The sequence below is a fragment of the Amphiura filiformis genome, chromosome 15 (genome assembly GCF_039555335.1).
Source record: "Amphiura filiformis chromosome 15, Afil_fr2py, whole genome shotgun sequence".
NCBI lineage: Eukaryota > Metazoa > Echinodermata > Ophiuroidea > Amphilepidida > Amphiuridae > Amphiura > Amphiura filiformis.
Window position 1 is genome coordinate 34718927 of NC_092642.1, and position 26954 is coordinate 34745880.

Here is a 26954-nt window from a genome sequence, read left to right on the forward strand (position 1 = left end):
AATATTGCTACAATTATAATTGGTATTGCATAAAATGCTCAATATAGTAATACCCGAATACAAAGTATTAAAATGAAGATTATTTTATACAACTCTTTGATGAAATTTCTCTATTAAAGCAACCATTTTGATGTTCCAGTCCGTATATGTTATTCCACCCAATGTTTAGCACGATTGTTGAATACCTGCATTGGCACCCTATTAGTTGACATTGTATTGAAAGCAATGTCATTCCATTGTGATTGATGAATTGGCCCCCATACTTAACAATCCACTATGGCAAACCATTGGCTGTGATTTTTATACTTGACATGTCACATCATTGCCCGGCAGTATGCGCGTGAATTATGGCAATTTCCATTGTTCTTTGCCCTGCAGGGTGCGTACGCATCATAGTTTGCTCAGGGCACATGCATTTTAATTCGCCCACCACATTTCATATAGTACAAGATAGCCATTGAACAGTGTAGTGGTATGTTCAAGCATATCGATAGACCAGTCCCTCGCCTTTGTTGATAAACAATGATGTTAAGTGGTCTATAGTGCCCATCTGAGGTATTCAACAATCACTATGTGATGACCATGTTCCTAACGAGTTAGTATCATAAGAAACTCACTGTGAATACGATAACTAAGCTATGTGCATCACCCAAGATGGAGGAAGGTAGGTAGTAGTCATGGCAACGGAAGATTTAAAGGTGGTTGTTATTTGAACGGAAACAAAAAAAGACAGAAATAAACAGAAAAATGAGTCGTGAAATCAGTGTGTTAGTTAATCCAGTTGTAACCAATTTTAAGTTTGGCTTGATTTTGGTCACTTCTTTTTAATTAAATGCTAATTATATCACATAATTACATTAAAATCAATACAATATTTTTTCTTCTTGTTGTTTGTAGTCAATTCAATATAGGTACATAATAATAATAATATAATTCTATTGATTTGATTTATTACTATACAGGCATGCATAAAAAAGTACATGAAGTGTTTGTTGTGGTAGTCAAGGTAACCAAACTGTTGCTAATGTACTGACCTTTTGACCTGACATTTAACCTATGACCTATGACCATGGCTTGCCATTTAGCATTCCTATCAATTAATGATCATCAATATTGAACATGATCAAGTTTCCTATACATTAGGCAGCTATTCCACTTCAAATCCATACACCCTCTATGAAAGACATGACCTTAATCTCCCACACAGGGGAGTAGGTTTTAAATGGAGTCACACATTCAGGTACCCCCATTTGAAATTCACATCCCCTTTGTGTAATATCATATCTTCCATAGGGGGTGTATGGAATTCAACTAGAAGAGCTCATAAAATATATACAGGTGATAGAAGAATAGAAATACTTCTCATTTTTCTCATAAATACTTCTCATAAATAGTACCCATACTATTTTTTATACTGTTTCTGCTTTATTACTGAACAGTTCAACAACGACATACTCAAGTTGAAAGTGACATTGATGTGGATAAAAAATGCCTGTCTTGTTAATCAAGTCAAATTTGTATGTTTTTAGAAATAAAACTTGGGACATTTTGTCTCAATACTGTCCCTACTCTTTCAGCGGTTTCATAATTGGCTCGGCCTACCCAGAATAAAATGGGTCATTCCATTTGAAAACCACACAGGGGTTGGAGATTTTAAATAAAGTTACCCATTTTGGCAACTCCATTTGAAATTCACACTCCCTGTGTGGGAGATTGAGATCATGTCTTTGATAGGGGGTGTGTGGATTTCAACTGGAATAAGCCAATACCATGTAATATAGACCCATGTAGAATGTCACCTTCAACTTGACCGGGATATTAACACAAATATTGCAAAGTTAACATACGATAATAGCTGCAAATTATAGTAAAAAATTCCCAAAAATAAACTGAGCATAAAATGTACATTTGTTAATCATGATAAAATCTTTGGCAGCAGGGCTTGTGCACTCATCTTGAGTTACACATTTCAGCAAATTTTGAACATATCTTTTTGTGCTCGTACAATATAGTAGACCAGTTTCTTGAAACAAATTTTGAAGAGAATTACAAATTATCAATCAGAAAATGTGAAAAAAAGTTAATAGAAATCAAATTTCTACAAAGCTAGTTTATAACAAGTCTTTGTAAAATTGATTCTCCTATTTTCAGCCAAAAAGTGGGACCTTTAACCCCATAAGAACTACCTGCCTATTGGTCAAAAAGAAGTTTTCATTATCAATTGGACCAATCAGCAACATTGTTAGAATAATTTTGCCAAACAAAAAAATTGGGGTGAATTATTTGCAAAGCTTCATTCTGATTGGTGATTAAAATGAAGATATCATGTAATTGACCAATCAAAGAGAATGTTAGATCGGCAGGTAGTGCTCAGGGGGTTAATTGCTGAAATGTGTATAGAAGACAGGAATGATTAGTTTTGAAGGGAAATTTTAGTCGTGTTACCTGGCTTGTCACCTGTACTATGCATGCATGAAGATAACTGAAAAGTTGTGGGTTAAAAAAGAAATGAAACGGAATACAAAACAACAGACGTTATGTTAAAACAACCATCTAGGCAACACTATGGGTATTCCACTTGAAATTCATACACCCCCTGTAGACATGACCTTAATCTTCCACACAGGGAGTGTGAATTTCAAATGGGTTTTCCTGAATGGGTGACTCTATTTGAAATCTACACCCCCTGTGTGGGAGATTAAGGTCATATCTGCCATAGGGGGTGTATGGAATTCAAGTGGAAGCAAGAAGACTGTAAGTGCATAATAATATCACAGCACTTACAACTTTCTTTATTCAGCTACTCCTCTGTTTTGAGATATCAAGAACAAAGTAATTTTATGACAAAATACTTATTCTTGAGATAATTCTTTGGGTAATAAAGTTGTTACAAGGACCAACTCAAGAACAGCGAAGCCAGTAATTTAAGAATTTGTGCATCTAAATATAACATTTGAAATAGAAAGAAGCTGTCATTCCAACATCGCCCTCGCTTCAGCCATAACTAAATTAGGCTATTCCTGTTGAAATTGTACATCCCTATGGAATACATGACCTCTAATCTCCCACACAGGGGTGTAGATTTCAAATTGACCTGTCCATTCAGGTAACCCAATTTGAAATTCACACTCCCTATGTAGTAGATTAAGATCAAGTCCTCCATGGGGTGTTTGGATTTCAACTGGAACAGCCCAGAATGTAGTGTCGTAATATCATGGTACAATACACAATCAAGTCCATATTGATTCTGTTTCAATGTGCTGTCAAAATAAGTAAGATTTATCTCTTTCTTTCAAATCTTAAAAATTACTCTATTTTAATTTTTACAATACTTTGCAGGGCCTAGATTTCGTACCAGTTTTGCGAGAATCAAAAACCATCCGAGTCGCTTCACTTACTGCATGATTCAATGAAAGAGATTGGTTCTCACAACAAATGTTACGAGAATCAATTCAGTGATTCTTGTCAAATCTGAGGCCCTGCTTTGGAATTTAATGAACTGATTAATGAAAGACAAGAAAAGCTTATAAAATGAAACAGAGAGATATAATAAACCTTATAAGGCATCACATTGAACAGGCTTTTCTGGCATCTGTAAACCACTCTTTCTTAAGCCTACATTGATGTCATCTACCAATATGGTATTTACCAAAGCAACAGACAAGTTACCATAGCAACAAGTTGGTTACCGTAGTTACAGTATTTACAAATACAAACTCTTCATCTATAACAAGCACTAGAGATGGAACAATTGTCGAATACAGCGTAGACCCCAAAATGGAGTCCGACCGATGCTCATCATGATCAAAATCAAGCACAATGTGAAAAATTACAGCAAATCTAACGAGCAACAGATTCCGTTGTATTCCACAATTGCACCCACAAAAGTTTGCATAAATGAAGTGCCTATATATATTTTCTCAAGAAAATATTGATAATATTAATCTTAAGTAATAATATCAACAGTAAAAATCACAAGTCGCTAAAAAAAAGCCGACTTGTACGTAATACACATTGATTAGAAACATCAAAAATTGAAACAGTACATGTGTGTGTGCAGAAGTGTTAAGCACTATACAGAACTAAGAAAAAAATGCATTTTTTGTAAAATCAAGAATGTCTACTCCATTTATAACGGCAACTTACAATCTGCGACATCCGATTTAATCTGTAAATCAAGTAATTATAATTGATTTTTGTTTTTGTTTTTGAAAACTATATACAGATCACAAGAATAATGTATAAAAAAGTATATATATATAGATAGAAATTTTGCTCATCAAGAGCATTTTCTCTTCAATCCATTATTAAAATTCCCCTGCCAGTGTGATGTCAGACATATTTTTAAAACACCATGATCCATAGACAATTAATGTACAATAATAAACAATTCACTCAAAATTTTGATTGCTACATGTCCAGTATCTTAAAAAATAAAAACTCTGATAAAAACACAATTCACCGTTTCGGATTGTGGTTGAACCACCGGTGACATACTATTGATGAGCATGTCTACTGCACGTTTCGCAGTATTGCACAGTGAAGACCATGCACATCAATGATACGCCAGGTCCTCTCACAAAGGCTTCCAAGATTTTCGGAAAACGTTCATTGTAATTATTCTTCTCAGCCTTAAGTCAATGCAAGCACTATTTCCCAAACTCTAATATTAACTTATTCACATTATGTTAAGATATCATGTAAGAAATTCATTGAAATTTTAGTCTCAGCTAAAATGTACATGGTTCCTGACCACAATGTTAAGAAAATAAGGACAAAGAGAATAAGACAAAAAACACAAAATAGGAAAATGTGTCTTCCAAGAACGTCATCATTATTTGGTAAGCACATAATTTCCTTTTCAAAATTAAAATCAGCTAAAATTCATTTCCTTAAAACCTTTGATAATACCAAATAGTACCAAACTCTCATCACAATTTGTCACATAATAAAATAACAGTAATTCTCTCAAATTGAGACAAGAATACAAGATCAGAGTTAGCATAAAACCAGAAAGAATTCAATATTCCAATATTATAAAAGCCTACATGAAGTGACCCTAGACAAATGCAGCGGCAGAAGACAGCAAGTAATGATGAAATAGTACCATGAACAAATTCAGGTGTTTATACTTGTTAATTCTAATAAATTGATGGCAAGATTAAGTAATTCCATGTGTTAAATTAATGAGCTGTTTCAAATTTCCCCATCATATGAACATCATTACTCTAGCTATATATTGGGGTGGGAACTGAACTGCCTTTTGCAGTCCAGATGAGACTCATATAGTTGGGAGTCAAAGATGGCTGCAAAAACATATCCATAAACTTTTTCACAACAGCTAGATTGGGCTATTCCAGTTGAAATCCACACTACCCCTGTGGAAGATTTTGGAAATATCTTCCACAGGGGGAGTATGTTTTTCAAATGTAATTGGTCAGGGTTAATCATTTTGAAATCTATACTCCCCCTGTATTATGGCTTTACCTATATCTTTCACAACTGGAGTGAGTATTTCAAATGTAAGTTACCCAAATGTCTATTCTATTTGAAACTCATACTCCCTCTGTGGAAGACTTTAGTTAAATCTTCCACAGGGGTAGTGTGGATTTTAAATGGAATAGCCCATTATCTGGACTGCTCACTTCAAATGTGGTTGTATCAAAGCAGACATTTGTATCATTATTTGGGACTACCATATCATTCAAAACATTTTTTTTATGCAAATTCAGAGCATGTGTCAAAAAATTACCACAACATCTAGAAACACCACAACTGCATCTAGACTTGATGATCGTCATCATCAAGAAACAGAGAGCATTTGCTGGAAAATGTAACAACATTGAGGCTGCTCACATGTGTATGGATATAATTTATATTTTCAGAACAAATTTGATTCTTTTACTTTATATTATAGAAATTCCCCTGAGCACAACTTGTTTAATAGACTAATCCAGTAGAAATCCACACACCCCTAAGTAGACATGACCTTAATCTTCTACACAGGGAGTGTGAATTTCATATGGGACTACCTGAATGGGTGACTCAACTGGAACAGACCTGGAAATGCTTACTGTTGTAAAACAATATCCTGAATCCTTCAATGAATTCAGGAAAAGTCTAGGATATGTAATCTTTGTCCCTGTGTAGAATACTTTCTTAATATTGCTTTGGTTGAATTACTTCACTGTTCAAGTTTGAAAGAGGAAGCCCCATCAGAATAGTTCTTCTGGGGTTAACCAAACCTACCTGGTTATCAAATTAATCAGTGACAAGGTTATTTCTGAATTTGACATGTGCTAATTGATGTTGTAATGTTATTGCATCAATTAGCACCTGTCAAATTCAGAGATAACCTTGTCACTGGTTAATTTGATAACCAGGCGGGTTTGGTTCACCCCAGAAGAATGCTCTGGCAGGGCTTCCTCTTTAAAGGGAGTTTATAGAGCTGCTAATATATAGATATTGACCTTAAATTTATAATTTATTTGAATCAATATTAATGCCCACTATAAAAAGGCTTTGCAATGTATAAATTTTGGATTATGCAACATTTGCAAATTTGTACATTTAATTATTACTGATAAATTCCCAGAGAAGACCTTTATTATTTCTTACAGAAATGTGGATACCCTGGTACAGATCAATGTTTAGATGAATCTTATTAAAAAGTTCTGTCCGCCGATTATTGATATACTCAATATTTCCTAAATCCTACCAAATTTTGGCTACCTCCTTTTTGATTTGCATTTTTCAATAATTACTTCCTACATACCTATCTCATACAAAAATAAAATTCAAATTACAAATATTGCACATGAATGAAAAATAGGCTATTCCAGTTGAAATCCACACTACCCCTGTGAAAGATTTTGGAAATACCTTCCACGGGGGAGTATGTTTTTCAAATATAATTGGTCAGAGTTCATCATTTTAAAACCCATACTCCCTCTGTATTATGGCTTTACCCATATCTTCTGCAACTGGAGTAAGTATTTCAAATGGATGTTACCCAGTTGTCTATTCTATTTGAAACTTATACTCCCTCTGGGGAAGACTTTAGCTAAATTTTCCACAGGGGTAGTGTGGTTTTAAATGGAATAGCCAAATATTAAGCTAGACGAGCATCGAGCGGACTATCAATTTCAAAGTCTTTGAATATATCCAGTTTTGATTTATACATTAATTAATTAATAATTCAAATAAAACACTGTTGAGATATATCGTTGACTTGACGTATAGGCAAAACTTATCTCCAGAGAGTGAAACAAATACTGCTTCATCAATACCACATAACTGTCTTGATACCACAATAAATATTAAACACCAGCTGAGGTCATGTGTTTAAAGGTGCGTGGTCCAATTGAGAGCCTCACCCCCACTTTACACCATCCAAATACAGATTTTGGTATCAGGTGAAAGCTCATTTTGTTCTCCAGTGAAATTTTAAGCATGTTTTGTTTTGGCGACACAAACAAAATTGAGTTTGGTGGTTACCCCATCCCCCCCCACCCCGGCAGTCGTGCACTGTTCTACGAGCCACTGTAACACACATTTTTGCTTCTACAATCTAATCCGCTATAGAAATTTAACTCAAAACTTGGAATAAGAATGTTCCGGTGATGGGTCTCAATGTGAGGTAGAAAACCTCATGTGTTACAAATAGGCGACCCACTTTTAAATTTTTGCTTCTACAATCAACTCTGCTGGAGCAATTCAACACAAAACTTTGAGTAAGAATATTTGGGTTATGGGTCTCAATACGAGGTAGAAAACCTCATATGTTACAAACGGGTCACCCACCTTTAAAATTTTGCTTCTACAATCCAATCCACTGCAGCAATTTAACTCAAAACTTGGAATAAAAATGTTCCGGTGATGGGTCACAATGTGCGGTAGAAAACCTCATATGTTACAAACGGGTCACCCACCTTTATATTTTTGCTTCTACAATTTAATCTGCTGGAGCAATTTAACTCAAAACTGGGAATAAGAATGTTCTGGCGATGGGCTTCAATGCGAGGTAGAAAACCTCATGTGTTACAAATTGTCCACCCACCTTTAAATGTTCTTACAAACTGACCACAAACCTTTAAATGTTCTTATACCTCCCGATTCATACATCATGCTGGTATTACAATACTGTTATGTGCATTATTGAATACATAATGAACCCTGACGTCTGCACACTAAAAAATAACTAATATCATCAAATACTGAAACAATCAGGATGCAATGATCCGATTACTGGCCTACTTGTCTAGCAATCATCAATGAGCATGATTATTTACATTCCTTCGACAATGCAGCGCCCTCTATTGATATACGTTTCCCGACAGACACATTAAAGGCTGCATCTTGAGATGTTAAACTGTAGATTTTTCATCAGCAATCTGGCATACAGGCTGTTCATGTAAATAAGTTATGTTCATAAATATCCACTTTCTTGATACAACATGTCTGTTGATGTCTGTAAAAGACTACAGAGTCAAATGCGAGCCTTTTCCCTAGTTTTTTCATGTATCTATAATTTCTCATTCATAGTACCATTGTTATTTCGTTTAGATGGTAGTAGTCCTCTTTGCACAAAGTTTCTGGTGCATGCATAGCAACTAGTTCAGCAAAGGGGAAATGCTGCCAGACTGCACTGGTTTAATGGAGCATATCCTCTTTATATGGCATCAGCCCTACCAAAGAGAATCGATTGATCTATATAATATTGTACTGTAACGCTGCTGCAGTCAGTATAGCTTACCAGTTACATGGTAACCATATGCATGTCAATCATTAATTTGGGCAAATTTCATGGTCTGCATCTACCTTTTTCCTCCTGGACACTACTGGTTATCTAACAGCATTTCTGATTGGTTGGTAACTTGAAATGCTCATTTCAATTGCCAATTATGACCAGGCTTTAAACTATTTATGGTCAAACTTGCATTTGCAGATGATCTTATTAATACGCTTCTTGATTGGTTCAAAATTGGACACTATATTCATTTTGGCCAATCAGCAGGCAGCTCTCATTAGAATAAAGAACAACAAAATTTACAGGCTTTTTTTTTTTCTTAGACAAGCTCATGCAACAAACGACCAAATAATGAATATTTTCTTTAAAAAAAAAAATTTACAGATGATGACATGGTCATACTTTCCCAACAACTTGCATGGTCACATATTTCTCATGCCATATGATTGTAAATTATTTATACCAAAATGTGCGAAACTGCTCCCATGTGTGACCTCAGCCAAAGTCTGATACCCCGTAGGAACAAATTGTACAATATAATGTCAAGACCATTTATTTAATTAACACTGCACTGCTTAAGAACAACACCATATGCAGACCACTGAGACAACCAAACACCAAATACTTGCGTGTTATGTGTGAGTTTAATCTTCCTTGTTATCACAGAAAAACCTCATCGGTATTTTCATCGGTCGAAGGAGTGCCCAGCCCTGCACAAAATTGACCATTCTATAGAAGCAATGGAATGGTTGTGGAAGCAGGGGTTTAGAGGGTATGCAATGATGAGGGGTCAAAGGTTGAAAAGGTGAAGCAAAGGTCAAATTTGGACAGGGGTGGGAAGAAAGGGATGGAAAAGAACAAATAAAAAAGTGAGAGGCTCAATAAAAATGATTGTTGGAAAAATACAGCTCAGGACTGATTGAAAATATACAGCAATATTTAGTTATAGTAAACTCCAGCAGTTAAAAGGTTAAAGAGTTAAGATTAGGAATGAGTGACTGAATGGAAGGATAGCAATACTACAATTGTCTTAATTTAATTAAATGTATAAAACATAATTTTACGCTCAAAAGCACATTAAATCAAAAGCTTTAACTGGTCATTTACTCTAAGTTAATGCAAGGTTTGTTAATCAATTTGCTGGATTTTACTATAAAAAACAATATTCACATTTTAAAGATTTTAAAGAAAGGAGCATTTCACTATCGTTTCAAATCAAAGCTTATTTTAATCTGGGCTATTCTTGTTGAAATCCATACACCCCCTATGCAAGATATGACCTTGATCTTCCACACAGGGAGTGTTAATTTCAAACGGATTACCCGAAAGGGTGATTCCATTTGAAATCTACACCCCCTGTGAAGGAGATTAAGGTCATGTCTTCCATAGGGGTATGGATTTCAACTGGAATAGCCCAATGGCTGCTATGTAAAAGAAAAGATCAATTTCAAGTAAATTTGCATGTCAGCCAAAGTTGGTATAATTGGCCAAAATCACAAAGCACTCATAATGAAAAATTTATTACTTAAATTAATTCACCATTAAAACAAAAATTTAAGCAAATCATCGAAATGTTTCAATGTTGTGTGATTTCGATCATTTTTCCGAAAAACAAACATTTATGAGATAAACTCAGGGATAATATTTTGTTTCTAGAAATACTCCTTCAATTAAACAAACATATAATTAAGATGTGCAAAAAAATAAATAAAAATACAACTAACTAAGAACGGGTAATATTTTGTGCAGAGCTGACACATGTAGCCAAAATCCTATTCAATTTCAGATAATACATAGTAATAATAGTGTTAAAAATACTTGCGATATCGTAAGTTGTTTGGTAATAAGAATACTGAATGAATTCTAGCTTCTAAAATCATGATGCAGAATATCAAATACGCTTTTTGGTATTTTGGATAGGTACATGTAAACATAGTTTCAGAAAAGCCAAAGAAAGTTGATCAGAAAGTTAATCAATGAATACCTGCATGTATGCTCCTGAACAGCCTCATTTTTTCCACACTGTATAAAACTAGTAAACATCCTTACAAGACTGAGCAGGAGCACAAACTGGGCTAAACCATTTAAATCTCACACTCCCCCTGTGTAAGATTTTGGAAATATCATCAACAGGGGGAGTATGAATTTCAAATGGAATTATCACATTAACCAATGAAAGTCACCCTCCCTCTGGAATCAGAGGGTGTATAATATTCAAATGGAGCTGCTTAATGTGTTCATTCCATTTGAAATTCATACTCCCCCATGGAGGATATTTCAAAAATCTTCCACAGGGGGAGTGTGGATTTTAAATGGAATGGCCCATATCGTGAATACTTCTTCAAAAAATACCTGCGATTAATTAATCAATTCAGTCATTGCACCACTGCAAATACAACAGAGTCAAATACTGCCATAGTACAAGTGCAGCATTCATATAAATCTCAAGTTAACCACTGGGCTATACCATTTAAGATCCACACTCCCCCTGTGGAAGATTTTTGAAATATCTTCCACAGGGGGGTATAAATTTTAAATGCAATGAACATATTTGCAGCTCTATTTGAAACTCCCCTTGAGTATTTCTCAGAGGGTCTATTAAATTCAAATGGAACTGCCTAATGTGTTCATTTCATTGGATATTCATATACCCAATATATTTCCAAAATCTTCCACAGGGGGAGTGAGAACTTTAAATAAATGTAATGGCCCATTATACACACAAAAATACTATCATGCAATACTGTTGAGGATATTCTTCCGGCCTCACAAAAAGTAAACTGAGCCAGCAGTATAACTTTGAAAATACACAACCCGATTATAAAAGCTCACTGTCAATTGTAATAGTAATAGAAAAGACACAATCAGAAAATCTGATTCACAAACAAACAAATCTGCCAGAGACTGGTCATTGTAATAATGTTACTTATCCAACAAGAATAAAATACGATACCGCAGATGCAAAGTCATCAAGAACTATTTTCGAGTAGAAATCAACAATACTTCTTTAAATTCTGAATAATCATTAAATTCCTATTGCTTAATCGCCATATTTGTTTATTTGATACGTTGACAACCCTGGCTAACCCAAGAAACCTCTATTGAAGCTTATTTCCATTAGGTTCCATATGAAACAGGCTGCAAGATACATGTACAAGTGTGGCTTTCTGTACATGGGACCAATGGCTTAACATCCCCTCCAAAGGACAGAGTACTTTCATGATTCAATCTGATATAGAGCAAACTGTTTTCCACAGTCTTCCCAGAAGAGATAGAGTAGACACCTTTGATACCTGAATAACCAATAAATGTTACATATCAAGTAACTCGTTCTCTCTTGCTCGTTTGGAAGATATGCCCTACAAATTAACATCAAATCCAAATATACGCAAACCTGTGTACTTCAACTTTGTTATAGCATATTGCCGGTATGATGTCAGATTAAACAAGTTGAAAGGATTCTTTAACTTCAGAGAATAAATTGTGACTGCATTTCATCACCACAAGACACCTGAAATAGTTATTGCTACATTGTTGTAAAAAAAAGTTGGATCTTCCCATTTTTAGTATGACTGTTACTGTAAACTGTACAAATAGGTCCAACCTTCATGAATATTCATGAACTCAATAGGGACTCTGATATTCAGCAAGTTTTAACTGTAGAGAAGTATCAAATGAAACGATACTTTCTTGACTAAAATTCATACCAAGGTGACCACCAATTTCAGTCATCTGGTCAAAGCTACAAATGCCACGGTCTTTTCCAAAGTATATTTTGGTGTATAACAATTCACTTGCAGCAATAATAATTGACATTCCAATTTCCTTGTGAAGCAACATATAAGACATTGATCAAGTCATACGATGCATTCTTATCCAATCCCCATTGCTGGATCATACTAGCAGTATTCGCCGGCGAAGTGATGTAAATAATCGGATAACTACCACAGCAATAACTGAAAACAATTTTTGATTATACCACGCTGCACTAGTATGTTCACGCAGTACCTCTGCATTGAACCATATCATGCTGATCAATTGCACCTGTAAGATTAGTATCTTTGAAAAGAGCGGTATTGCATTCAATCTGTGATTGCAGACATACACAGGTGATGAGTGCAACCTGCTTGTAGTGCGGGGCGATATAGTCAAAATTGTATTCAACTACTGTTATAGTAGTTAATCCGATTTTTTACGTCACTTCGCCAGCGAATTTCCTATCCAATGTATCAGTGTATCTAGCATGTAAGCAATCACAAAATTAGTCTATTGTCAAGACTTTATTATTCCATAAGCTATATAATCCATGTCTTGATACTAGGCTAATTCTGTGAAGACTTGCATGAAACTAGTACAGATCTACCAGTGCTGAAGAAGTGCAGCTTGGGTGAGCTACAAATCTTCCACTTTGGAAGAAATTGTATCCTTTTCTTCTGTAAAAGTTTTATTATTCAACAAAGCAAAAATCATCATTGTTTAATCATTTTAGCATGTTTTCTTGTCATGCGGTTTATTCCGGTCAAACCAAGTTGACTATTTGCAGTCTTGAACAATATACCGTAATTTATTGAGTATGAGCCACATGGTGTACAAGCCACATGGTGTAATACCCTAAGTTATGGGGTATGAGCCTTTATTTCTTAAAGATAAACATCCATTTTATCTTGAAAAGACATTCACTCCAACTTAATTCGTCAAATGAGGATTTATTACCTCTTCCAAAGCAGCCCTAATCTATGTCAATCAACCAGAAATGTAATAGCATTAGCTTATATTCCAGAAAATTACAGTAAAATTCTCAAAAAATACTGTTAGTTTGAGGTGATATCAAAAAGAACCTACTCGTCCTAGTCAATGAGTATAAAATCACCTTGTTTCAACCACTGAAATACTGTCATGAATTATATTATAAAACAATGAATATTCATCATCAAAGCCTAGCTAATACTTTGATCTCTGGCTTCCAGACTACAGTAAAAGATAACATTCACAAGACTATAATTATTATATCTGGTTATGTTTCACCAACTGTTAATTTTGGTAATTTTTTTCTGGGTTTCAAATCAACTCAGGAAAAAATTGCAAGTGGTTTAATCGCTCAATGAATAAAGTGTTAATGACACAAGAAAAAAATCTTCCTAAAGTGTAAGATTCATGATAGAATCCTATGTTTATCTGTAAAAAAATTTATCAAGAATTCAATGTTTGCATCTACACATATTGAAAATGCACTGTTGATTGAATGCAAGAAGGTCCCAAGAGCTTTGATGCGCTATGTACACTTACAACCTTTTACTCCAGTCTATTCAGTTGAAATCCATACACCCCTGTGGAAGACATGACCTTAATCATCACACAGGGAGTGTGAATTTCAAATGGGGTTACCTGATAGGATGACTCCATTTGAAATCTACACCCCCTGTGTGGGAGATTAAGGTTGTGTCTTTTCCACAGAGGGCAATGGATTTCAACTGGAATAGCCTAATCATCCGTTGCTATATAATGGCAGTGAGAAACGTTTACCTACATGTATCTTCATGTTAGCAAGTATGGGATTAGCAAGGTGAATTAAAGATTTCATTGAGGGATTATACAGCTTATTTCTGCATAATCTCTTCACCGACTTCTTTAATGCTCTGCATGCTAGCCGTAGGCTTCAACATAAAAAGTCTCAAGTTTTGAGATATTTTCTCAAAATATCAAGATGTTAAGAACAACTGAACCAATACTAGGCTTGTTTGTGCTCATTTTAATGCATTTTTCATGTTGATTCCAAATATGGTCATGAAAATGTATAATTCTGAAATTTTTGAATTAAATTTTTTTTTGAAACTTGTCGTCTGCAGACGACACCCACATGGCATGAGTTAAGCCAGGCTAATATTCTGCACTTGCTACCCCAAACGATACATTAAACATTCTTACCATGCAGGGCGTAGCCAGCTTTTTTTTGGTCAGGGGGGCAAAATTAAATTTTTGGGGCACAGACAAAAAAATTACAGTTGCATCATACAATACATAGAGACAAAAGGCTTTATTGGAGACGATGTGTGGCGTAGCCTTTAAAAATTGGTATTTTACACTATTTTCGCCCATTATCAGGATGGAAAGGGCTTAATCTTTGCAATATCGCGTGCATGAGAGCGGAAAAATTGTGTATTTTCGGCTGAATTTCGGCAGAAAAGGGCTCCTTGCCCTTTTCTTTTCCTTTGCCCTTCTGATTTTCCCTTTTATTTTTTGTCAGAGGGGCACTTTTTTCTTTCATTTTTTGTCAGGGGGGGCTACGCTACTGTTACCATGGTTACATACGAGTAAAACATTTGACCAGATTTAACATGATGTTAATGGAAGTGGCTTGGACTACAATATATAACATATTTGAACTAAAAAAAAAAAGCACATCAGACAGTATGCAGATCCAATTGCCAACACCAGTAATTTGTGTTATCTTTGGTGAAAATATGTTATAGATGATTTATGAACTGCATGAAATCTACTGTAGAAGTAACAATTTGTTTAAATCATTTGATATTTTCGTTGTTTCAAAATGTCTGCAATTTCAGTTTTTTTCTTTATTAGATGCAACTCTTTAAGAATTTTTTTTTTAAATTCTGAAGTAATAGTTTCATGTCAGCAAGGAAGAGTATACCATACTTGTGAAAATGGGCTTTTCAAATTAAAATCCATACACCCCCTATTGAAGACATTCTTTAATCTCCCACACAGCATGACTTTCAAATGGGGTTACCTGAATGGGTGAATCCATTTGAAATCTACACTCCCTGTGTGGGAGATTAAGGTCAAGTCTCCCATAGAGGGTATATGGATTTCAAGTGTAACAGCCAAATAATATTGCACAAAAATGTCCACTTTTTCAGCATTTCTACAAAAAAATAATGACTGAGTTAACAAGGCGCTGTTTCAAGAGCCCCTTTATCGCTATTATATATAGCCATTTTGTAACTGTAACGATTTGAAAAAACTGCGATATACCTTGGCTTGACCCTGTGCGTCGGCTTCTGGTGGGCCTGTGGAACTAGGCTGCTTCCCCAAGTTAGCTTTAGCACCACCGGACTGTGGCATGACTTCGTCCAAAGAGAACTTGCCTATCGGCATGGTTGGTTGGGAGTGGAGAAGGTAGACGTATGCCTTGAATCTTTTCAGCTGTGGAAGGGAGAAGAAAAATTAGGTGAAGTTAGTACCATACTACAGATAGTTGAAACTACTCACATGCACAGATAAGCATGTAGTAAGCTATACAGGGTGTATCAAAATGCTTGGTACCCATCAGTTTTGGTGTTTATTGACAAGCTTCAATATGCAACATTGATATCTTCTTGAAATGCCCAGGATTTATAGTTTTATGAACTTTGGTAACATTCATCTATGAATAAGGCAGCTCCTATGATGTATTTTGTTGTGGTAGTCTTGTCCATAACCAGTGCAAACTGACGGGTACCAATCTTTTTGAAATTGAAAACCAAAGTTTGACTTTGATCGGCATCAGACTGATTGAGCTTGAATACATCACTTATATGAGTGCAGATAGCAGATCATGCATTGAATCATTTGAGCTGTTGCTTTGTATTACCTTCAGTTAAGCATACTTAGAGCTAGCCTAGTATCATTCGGTAGACATGAATAACAACATTTCATTGGTTAATAGCCAAATAATATAATTTCTTATATACACCTCCTATGGAAGACATACCCTTAATCTTCCACACAGGGAGTCTGAATTTCAAATGTGGTTACCTGAATGAGTGACTAAATTTGAAATCTTCACTCCCTGAGCGGGAGATTAAGGTCATGTCTTCAGTCATCTAATTTAACATTTTACAGAAAATAAATCCATGCAAAGGAGTTCAATCTTTCTCAGATTTACAAAACCAATCACTGCTACAAAATAATTAGAAAATGCTAGAAATTCATTTAAAAAAAGATGTGAAAATTTGGCTTAAACAGTTCTAGCATGGGGAAATCCCCTTGCTTTCAAGATAATCGCAACCTGTCATGGCAATAATCTTGATTGTTATCAAGTGCTATATCACTCAGTGAATATTTTATCATCAGGCAATAATCTTGATTGTTATCAAGTGCAATATCACTCAGTGAATATTTTATCATCAAGTATGTATCTATCATAATATTAGCATATCTAAAGATCAAAATTGAGGTTAATTTATGGATCAAATACTAGGAATTCATTTTGAAAAAAAGATGTGAAAATTTGGCTTAAACAGTTCTAGCATGGGGAAATCCCCTTGCTTTCAAGTTAATCGAATCTTGTCATGGCAATAATCTTGATTGTTATCAAGTGTTATATCAGTGAATATTAAATCACCCAAGTATGTATTTATCATAATATTAGCATATCTAAGGATCAAAATTGAGGTTAATTTATGGATCAAATGCTAGAATTCATCCCCTTGCTTTCAAGTTAAAATCGCATCATGTCGTGTCAATAATCTTGATTGTTATCAAGTGCTATATCAATGAATATTAAATCACCCAAGTATGTATTTATCATAATATTAGCATATCTAAGGATCAAAATTGAGGTTAATTTATGGATCAAATGCTAGAATTCATCCCCTTGCTTTCAAGTTAAAATCGCATCATGTCGTGTCAATAATCTTGATTGTTATCAAGTGTTATATCAGTGAATATTAAATCACCCAAGTATGTATTTATCATAATATTAGCATATCTAAGGATCTAAATTGAGGTTAATTTATGGATCAAATGCTAGAATTCATCCCCTTGCTTTCAAGTTAAAATCGCATCATGTCGTGTCAATAATCTTGATTGTTATCAAGTGTTATATCAGTGAATATTAAATCACCCAAGTATGTATTTATCATAATATTAGCATATCTAAGGATCAAAATTGAGGTTAATTTATGGATCAAATGCTAGAATTCATCCCCTTGCTTTCAAGTTAAAATTGCATCATGTCGTGTCAATAATCTTGATTGTTATCAAGTGCTATATCAGTGAATATTAAATCATCCAAGTATGTATTTATCATAATATTAGCATATCTAAGGATCTAAATTGAGGTTAATTTATGGATCAAATGCTAGAATTCATCCCCTTGCTTTCAAGTTAAAATCGCATCATGTCGTGTCAATAATCTTGATTGTTATCAAGTGTTATATCAGTGAATATTAAATCACCCAAGTATGTATTTATCATAATATTAGCATATCTAAGGATCAAAATTGAGGTTAATTTATGGATCAAATGCTAGAATTCATCCCCTTGCTTTCAAGTTAAAATCGCATCATGTCGTGCCAATAATCTTGATTGTTATCAAGTGCTATATCAGTGAATATTAAATCATCCAAGTATGTATTTATCATAATATTAGCATATCTAAGGATCTAAATTGAGGTTAATTTATGGATCAAAGTTAACACATTCACTCCAATATGCAGAAGTCTATCACCAAAGATCTTCTCAATTTCTCGGATTGGATGATTGGATTTTGGATATGTTGTCAATGCAAGTCAAACATATACATATATTTTTTCTAGCAATTTGACCTCATGGGTCACCATTAGAGTTTGAAATAAAAACCTTCCTTTTATATTTTTCAGGTTCATAATTTACAAACGTACCAATCACACATGCTATTTTAGAGGTAGGCATGAACAAAGACTTTACTACACTAGCGTCCAGAGAAGTATGCCAGTCTTTTGCTCTGACTGATGAAAAGATGTTTTACTTTAGTAAGACCTAGATCAGGGGTGTGAGAGGCCACAGACCAAAAGCGAGAAAAATCACTAAAAACAGCGTAAAATCAGGGTAAAAACACCAAATATGGGCTGAAAAGAAAAGAAAAACGTCTAAAACTTGGCAACAAAAACAGAGGAAATCAGCTGAAAAGAGGAACTCTCACATCCCTGCTAGATACGCTTATGCATATACTGATGCATGGCCCTGAACGTAACCGTCTGGCTGAAATCCAGAAATGACGCATTTGTTCTGGTGCTGTCACTTCCGGGTAATGCAGGAGGAAGAACATGCCTTTTGCAAACAAAATGGCCGACAAGTCCCGGCCCCTTTCCAGCGAAAATACAGTTTATTTAGCCAATGTGAACATGGGGTCATCGCCAGAAATATTTTCCTATCATATTGGACTAACACGTCAGGTATATGGTATTTCACAATATAACAGGAATGGAAAGAAAAGTGGAAATGTTTGTTTGTCGGATCTTTGACGGAACGACCATTTCTAATGACGTCACTATGTAAACAACGTAGCGGTATTAATAATTAATTAGGTAATACCAAATATGGAGATATCCAAAAGTATGCTAATTGGAAGGTTCAAAGAATCAGAATACGATCCTGGTATCCAAAACTATGCAAATGAGTTGAAGGAGGTTACGTGAACATGTAAAGTATTTCTTCTCTTGTTTATAGTGGACATCTGTCGACTGTTGCGAGCACGCCGTTAATGAGCGACATATACGCAGAGCTTTGTGTTCCCTTCAAGAATGCCGCTCTCCACTGACCAACACTTTGACGGCCAATCAGATTATTGATTTGTTGTTATGATTGTCACAAGATTGAATGAGCTAATCAGAACCCCACTTCCATGTTTACATTGTACACGCTCTCAAAATATGAACAAGTGCTGTTCTTTTCGGCCCGAGACTGTAGCAACTCATGACAGAACTAATTAATGCAATGGGCTATTCCATTTAAAATCCACACTACCCCTGTGGAAGATTTCAGAAATTATCTTCCACAGGGGGAGTATGAATTTAAATGGAATGAACACGTTATGCAGCTGCATTTGAAACTTGCCCTCCGCTGTGAAAGATTCTGGGTGAATCTTTCTCAGAGGGTGTATGAAATTCAAATGAAGCTGCTAATGTGTTCATTCCATTTGAAATTCATACTCACCCTGTGGAAGATATGTCCAAAATCTTCCACAGGGGTAGTGTGGATTCTAAATGGAATAGTCCAATACCCATTCAATCATGTATACTGCACTATTAAGGCTCACCGCACCGCTTGACTCAGTCATCTAACAACAGCTGTACACCATGCATGGCATATTAACATGCTGATAAGCAAATCAACAGGAACAATATTCAGGTAATAAGCGTGGCAAACAGAGGAAGAGGTGGCTGCTAGTTTACGTCGGCATTATAAGGGACAGGGTCACATAAAGAAACGGGCAAGGTGTGTTTTCCTGAATACATGGAAGGGGTCTGGATTGTTTATAGGTCAAATTTGAATGATGATATTTGCAAATTTGATATAGCCATTATATTTTGACCATTCAGCACAAATGGGCAGTAATGTTTTCACTTCTTGAGATAGTAAAAAATCAGTAAAACAGTTGAGAAATCCTTTGTTTTCTAATGTTTTGTTGAGAAGTTTAAAGGCTCATTCAGTGATTTGTTCATCCGATTCAGATTTTGGTACCTTTGTCATTGTCATAAATGTGCTAACATAGCCTGCTAGTGGTTCAGGCGAAAGCTGCATATTTAAGACAAAATAAGGCATTTACATGAATCTGTAATTCATATACTGACAGTATATAAATTAGCTACATGTATTTAAATGGGGCTTCAATTTCGTCAATACTGTTGTTTTCTTTGTTTTTTGCCAAATTTTTCATTTCAAAAATACTAAATGACAATTTGACTGACTTATCCTACACTTTTAAGCAATTTAAAAAAGAATTAAAAAGAGAAAACATGCACGAGTAACTAAAAGCGAACCTCTCTTTCAATCAGCTTCATTTTTCACAAATTTTTAAAAATTGATGATGACTAATTGAAACAAAAAGCTTTTCTCAAAACTCTAATCTTTTGTTTTACCTGAAGCCATGTATCCCGGGGGGGGGGGGGTACTCAAGTTTGGATTTGGTAGGGACGTGCCGCTGAGATTTTGGAAGTAGACCCATAAATATACCAATTTTTCTAGAAATTTGGACCCATTGATATACCAAAAGTTAAAATTTTCAGCCGAATTTACCCAAAATTATCTTAGTTTTTTTTGAAAATTTTGGCTAGATTAAGGAAAAATTGGGCTGTTTTCCGAAAAAATTGACATTTAGAAAAAATGACCCATTCATATACCAAAAGAGGCTTTGAAAAAGGGGTCATTGATATACCAGAAGGCTGAAAATGCTACCCATGTTTGTGGCACGTCTCCGTATGGTCATTTGTACTGAGTACCCCCCCTGGGCCATGTATCTTGACTAAAGAAACCATATTGTTTTGATAAGCCTGTCGTTTAAAAAGCCCTACATATGCACAGCTTTATCATTATCCTCTAAATGTGATCATGACCTCTTTCTGAAATATGCACGGGATGTATGATAATAATACCGGGAAATAAATCCTCTATCTTTAATCTTATTTAGCGCTAATAGAATTATGGGGCATTTCCAATCTACTTATATTTTCAGACTTGAAATAATTTACAATTTCAACTCCTGGTTATCATTCAGTGGACAATTTTGCTGCCTATGGGCTAAACTAAGAAAAGTGTGTAAATATCTGTACATGATGAAAGTTTTACTTGTTTTTAAATATTTCCTTTGCGGTTGCTGTTGGTTATAAATATATTGACCGTTTAGAGTTTGCTTTTAATAGCACCGTTATTGTGGCAATTTATGGTGCACAAATTCTTTCATCCAAGAATGATGATTTTCCGCAAGTCATTACTTAATTACTTTTTTTGAAGTGTTACAACATCCGAAATGCCATATTTTGCTTGATATTAAGGTCATTGGAAGCCTATAAATTGATCCCAGGCCCCTACTTTGAAATTTGCACAGCTCGCCCAAGCAGTTGACATGCATATACCTCAGATTCTAGGATAAATAAATAAATAAATAAATTTCAGTATTTATATAGCGCCTTACCACAGATCATGGAGTGTTCAAAGTGCTGTAATTTCGCTGCCATGGTGAATCATCACAATCAGATCGCATCAACTAGGCATTGTGCAGCCTGAATAGCGCAAACCTATCCGCACTTAGATTGTAACATCCACCATTTATTTGTGCAGCTCCCCAAATTCCATTGGGTGAAGGAAGTTTTTGTTAGCCAAACAACTTTTTGAAAGCAGGAGGAAACCGGAGATCCCGGAGAAAACCTGCGAGAGCGAGCATGGAATCGGGATAAACCAAGTGCACATGAGTCCTTGGGCGCGCTGGGGCTTGAACCGGGACCTCAGTGGTGCAAAGCGAGGAACTACCGCTGCGCTAACTCGCCCTCCCCAGGATATCTTCTTTCTGTAAGTGATATTTAACCGTTGCTGCTTCAGCACCTTTTTCTTGGACTATTCTTTGGTTCATCTCAAGTTCGGTCGTGACGTCAATACAAAAGCGATGCAAGGGTGCCAAGAAACTGCCCTTGTACATGTGCGTGTATACTCTGCACAATTAATTTACACACACATTTCGGAACTGCAACCAGCGAAAAATGCACCTACGTCGCTACCGAACTTGAGGTGAACCAATAACAATATAATATTACATCTACATACCTCATATTCTAAGAAATCTTCTTTCAGTCTGTGATCTTTAACCGTTGACGCCTGGCACCTTTCTCTGGTGGGTAGTTTCTATGGTCTTCCAATTCATGTTCTATGCTGTCCACTTTGGTCTCGTGACTGGTCAGCTGGTCAGTCTGAAAGTTCAATAATAATGACAACATAAACACAAGGCAGTCAAGCAGTCAAGTTAGCTTAATCGATAAGCTGTTCTGCTCTATGGTGCAAGAGGTTGCGGGTTTGAGACCTGACGGTGATTCTCACGGCTCTCGTGTAAAAATTGAGTTAGCTTGAAATTCCCCTGGACAAGGAACTTATTGCTAATTGTCTCGTTGTAACCCGTACGAAACTTGGGAAGCTGATCCTGGCTGTGAAGGTCATTTGTGGGATGTCTAGGGTGTGCGCTTCTTAGCTGCAAGTCCCTGTGTTGTTGTTTAATGGTTTATGGAATGATGTGGGGCTGTAGTGGTCGGCGACAACCTGTAAAGTGTGCTGAGGCTTGTGAATCAACGTTTAGGCATTGTGCCTGTGCATAGTGCACGATAAATCACTACACTTTTTTTTTAAACAAAAGATATGTATGTTAAACAGACATCTTGAATATTATGGGAAATGTATCAGCTGAAAAAGGAGCAATGTATACATAGAGAGTTCCCGTGTTTTCAAGCGGAACGGACTACAATAGTGTTTATAACGTGATTCGCACCGCCGTATTCCTCATTCCTTTGATTTGGTCAATGACCCTATTGGTGCTACATTCTACAAAATAACATTTGCTAATTATTGCGCGAGTGTTGGTATTCTGAAAATTGTAAACGGAGTTTAGGTTTCCCTCCAAGATGGCGGGTAACCCAAAACACGGGAACTCTCTATACCAATATCACGTTACTCATTTGAAACCATCTCTATTTGGAGTCACTGAGAATACAAAAGCAAAATAAACACTTTGGGGAATATCAAGAATATAATTCAAACATTTTCATATTAAATTATATTGTTAATAAATTTAAGTCCTATTTGCAAGCAAAGAGGTATTTCAAATTGTGTGAATCACTGTGAGGATATTAAAACCATATGTGTTTGTTATCTCTGTATCATGAATATCAACCGTTAAACCACAACAAGTTCCCAATGATGGAATCAAACAGCTGTGACAAAGTCAGTCAGTTCAACATTTTATGCACTTCTAAAGTTACTATAAAAATACTTCACTTATAATTGGTCTCGGTTGTAATTATGGCTCCATATTTTTAGGCAAGGCAAACATTTGAAAATTGGGTGAAATTTGACATTCCCCCAAAGTGAAATTTTGTTTTGACAGGGTGGAGGATGTGGTTGGGCACCCCCACACAAATTATCTTTTTTTTTTGTGGGTATATTATGTTCCCTCCGAATTTTGAAATGGTGGGTCTTTGGGAGCTAATGGCGTACTGGTAAAAAGGGGCTTTCGGAATTTGCGCTCGGTCAAAGTCAAGGATATTACTTAGCTTTCTGTTTGAAAATTTTGTATAAAACACCCTAGAAATGGGAGGAATGAGCAATTTAGGGGTCAAAATCAAGGATCTTTCAGTGCTCTGTTTTGGTCAAATTCAGAGGTCAATTGGAGCGGTCTAAAAATAAGGATCTACATGGGGAACATACCTGTATGGTGATTTGTGTTATTAAAGTGCCAGGGCTACTATCTCTCTAGTGTCCATAATCATGTAGAAGTCTAATTCTCAGAACTAATCCTAAATGAAAATATAAATATTCTACTGTCATCCTAATCCTAACCATGTTGAGCAGGTTATTCTACAATGCAATCATGAAAATAACTATCCAATTTTGGGCTCTTCTGTTGGGATGCATTTGCCTCCTACAAATTAAAGTCGTAATGTACGATCTTATAATATGAATTTGGTTAATTTTTTTCAAACCTGATTTTTTGGCAAATTTGTAATGTTTACACATGTCACAACTTGCACCTAAATGGAATCAGCCAAATTTGTTGTGTTTGTAGGTAAAACAGAGCAAAGTTCGACATAAAGTCATAATTCAAAACATTATGACTTTATGTCCTCCTATAGAACTGCGTGTTAAAGGGCCAAAATAACAAGCAGTGTTTACCTCGTTATTTCAGCTCAAAATGGACAGAAACCATTCCCGATAATTATTACTAGTATTATTTCAGCATTTTGAGTATAATATGCCAAATTTAAAATTTGAAGGAAATCGTACATTAAGCCTTTAATAGGAGAAAAAAAGAGGATGACCTGAATGTTGCTAAATGGCTAATGTACTGAATTTCACTGAAATGTCCCTGGTGAAAAAAGAAAACAAAACTGGCAATCTCTTCACTCTCGTATTTGACACAAACCATATTAATACCCACATCCAAAAATAGACTTGTAGTGCCAGCACAGACCCTAGAAGAAAGCTCCCAGCTTATACTATATTGGCTCATATGTTAGACTGGGACTGATGCTTTTACGCTATCATGAATTACATAAAATTTGCTTGGTGTTTCAGGGTGGTAGCATATATTTTTATTTGTTTGCTTTGTGTTATTATTTTTTAATTGTCAGTTAAACCTTATTAAATATAGTTTACAATTTTAATTCAGGCATGAGACTGCACTTTCCTAAAATAAACTGAAAAAACTGAAAATGCGTGTGAAATTGGGTAAAAAGTACCAAAAACAGGCTGAAATTAAATTAATTTGTGGCAATTTTAAAGTTTTGACAAAAACAAAAAAACACATGAATTCAGTTCTAAAACTGAAAATTCTCATGCCTGTAAATTCTGTATTTGATAAAGTTTCAAACATTGCAAAAATTAGCTAATATTTCATTTTTTGGATACCGATAAATGAGTACTTGGGTATGTGGGGGCGAGTGTGCTCAAAATAACCCAACTTTGCCTCTGAAATCAAGAAATTTAGAAATTGCAACAAAACAGACAAGAAACTTTGCACACTTGTGTTTTCCTGCTAACTGCATACCTCATGATGAGTCTGCAGAATTCTATAATAGTGATGAGAGTTAGGTGAATTACAACTGAAATAAACTTGAGTTTTCTTATAATGGGCTAAAATTGAAATAATACACCCCCTATGGAAAACATGACTATGATCTTCCACACAGGGAGTGTAAACTTCAAATGGAGTTGCCCATTCAGGTTAACTCCGTTTTAAATTCACACTCCATGTGTGGAAGATTAAGGTCATGTCTTCCACAGAAGGAGTATGGATTTTGAATGGAATAACCCATTTTGGAGCAGACAACACTGATTGGGTGGCTCCATTTAAAATTCACACTCCCTGTGTGCAGGTTACAGTCATGACTTCCGTAAGGGGTATATGGATTTCAACTGGAATAGCGCATTTCAAATTAGTCCTCATCTTGAAACCTGTTTTGCATTCTGCTCACTCAAGTGACTTTGGTAGATAAATATGACTTTACTATTACTAATCAAACATGAACTGTGAAAACCGCAAAGCCCAAGGTATTATTATTATATTAGTATATTATAACATAAGAAAATACACACTCCTGAATGTACTGAACAGTGGCCTGAAGCTGTGCAACGTCACCTTATAGCTTTGTTTGAGCTGATAATGAAACTGAGAATATAGATGATTCTGGTTGCAAGGAGTATAGGCAATTGGTAAGGATGCTTTGTTTCATGACATGATGATGAACTGAAGAAAAATTCTGAAACTAATTATTGTGGCAATCTTTAACGTTCAAGGGATGTTGTGCGTTCACAGGTAAACTAAGTTCATAGCTAGGTCATTGCATTTTCCTGCAACACACATTTTGTGCTTAAATTTGTCAATTTTGTTTTTGTTTTCTTTCGTAAGTAGTCCAATAACCATATTTTACTATTTCAAAGTATACAACAATCACCTGAACATAAGTGAAAACACACGTTTGAGCAACATTTTGATATGTTTAGGATAGTCTAGGATTTTGGATAGACTGCGCTTAAAAAGCTGACTTCACCAGACCTCACCATTACTTAAAAGTGGAAATTTTCACGATACATTTTTCCCTTTTCTAGCTATTACTGCGAAAATAACACCGTGTGAATATATTCCTTTTGTGTATAGGTAAATGTAAGAAAATTTAGAATCACAAATTCAAAAACAAGGGAACCGTTAAAAATGGGCAAAGAGCACAAAATTTATTACGTGAAAATTCTCCCTTTTACAGTAGTGCAGGTATACAAACTATAGACACATTAATAGTTTATTAAATGAGCTGTCACCCCATGCTAGCTGCACAAGATAGCTGTGTAATCGTAGTCAGGATGCTTGAACTGTTTGCGGTCAGTACTACAGCAAGTGTCAATTAGACTGGGCATCCATGGGCAATCTGCTGATGACTGATATATGTATTGAGATGAATATTATGCATGATTATCACTCACGGGAGGTTGATAATACTGGGCTGTTCCAGTTGAAATACACCCCCCATATGGAAGATGTGACCTTAATTTTCATCACAGGTGTGGATTTCAAATGGGGTTAACTGAATGGTGACTCCATTTGAAATCTACACCCCATATGTAGGAAGATCATGTCTTCCATAAGGGGTGTAAGGATTTCAAAGAGAATAGCCCAATGGAGCAAAAGTAAGATGTGATTGTGTGTTGTATATGCAGATGAGTGGGGGTATATGTGGAGGTTTTGTGTATG

The 26954-nt window shown here is 35.4% G+C and overlaps 1 protein-coding gene across 1 annotated transcript in view; it reads right to left on the reverse strand.

Annotated features, from left to right (window-relative positions):
* Positions 1–541: 541 nt before the first annotated feature.
* The window catches only part of LOC140171560 (PH and SEC7 domain-containing protein 1-like), a 107856-nt gene continuing 81443 nt past the window's right edge, over positions 542–26954 (reverse strand). The window contains 4 exon segments of the mRNA XM_072194833.1: positions 542–4168; positions 15743–15913; positions 22271–22320; positions 22323–22413. Of these exon segments, the coding sequence (XP_072050934.1) occupies positions 4130–4168; positions 15743–15913; positions 22271–22320; positions 22323–22413 (351 nt within the window). The 3' untranslated portion in view covers positions 542–4129.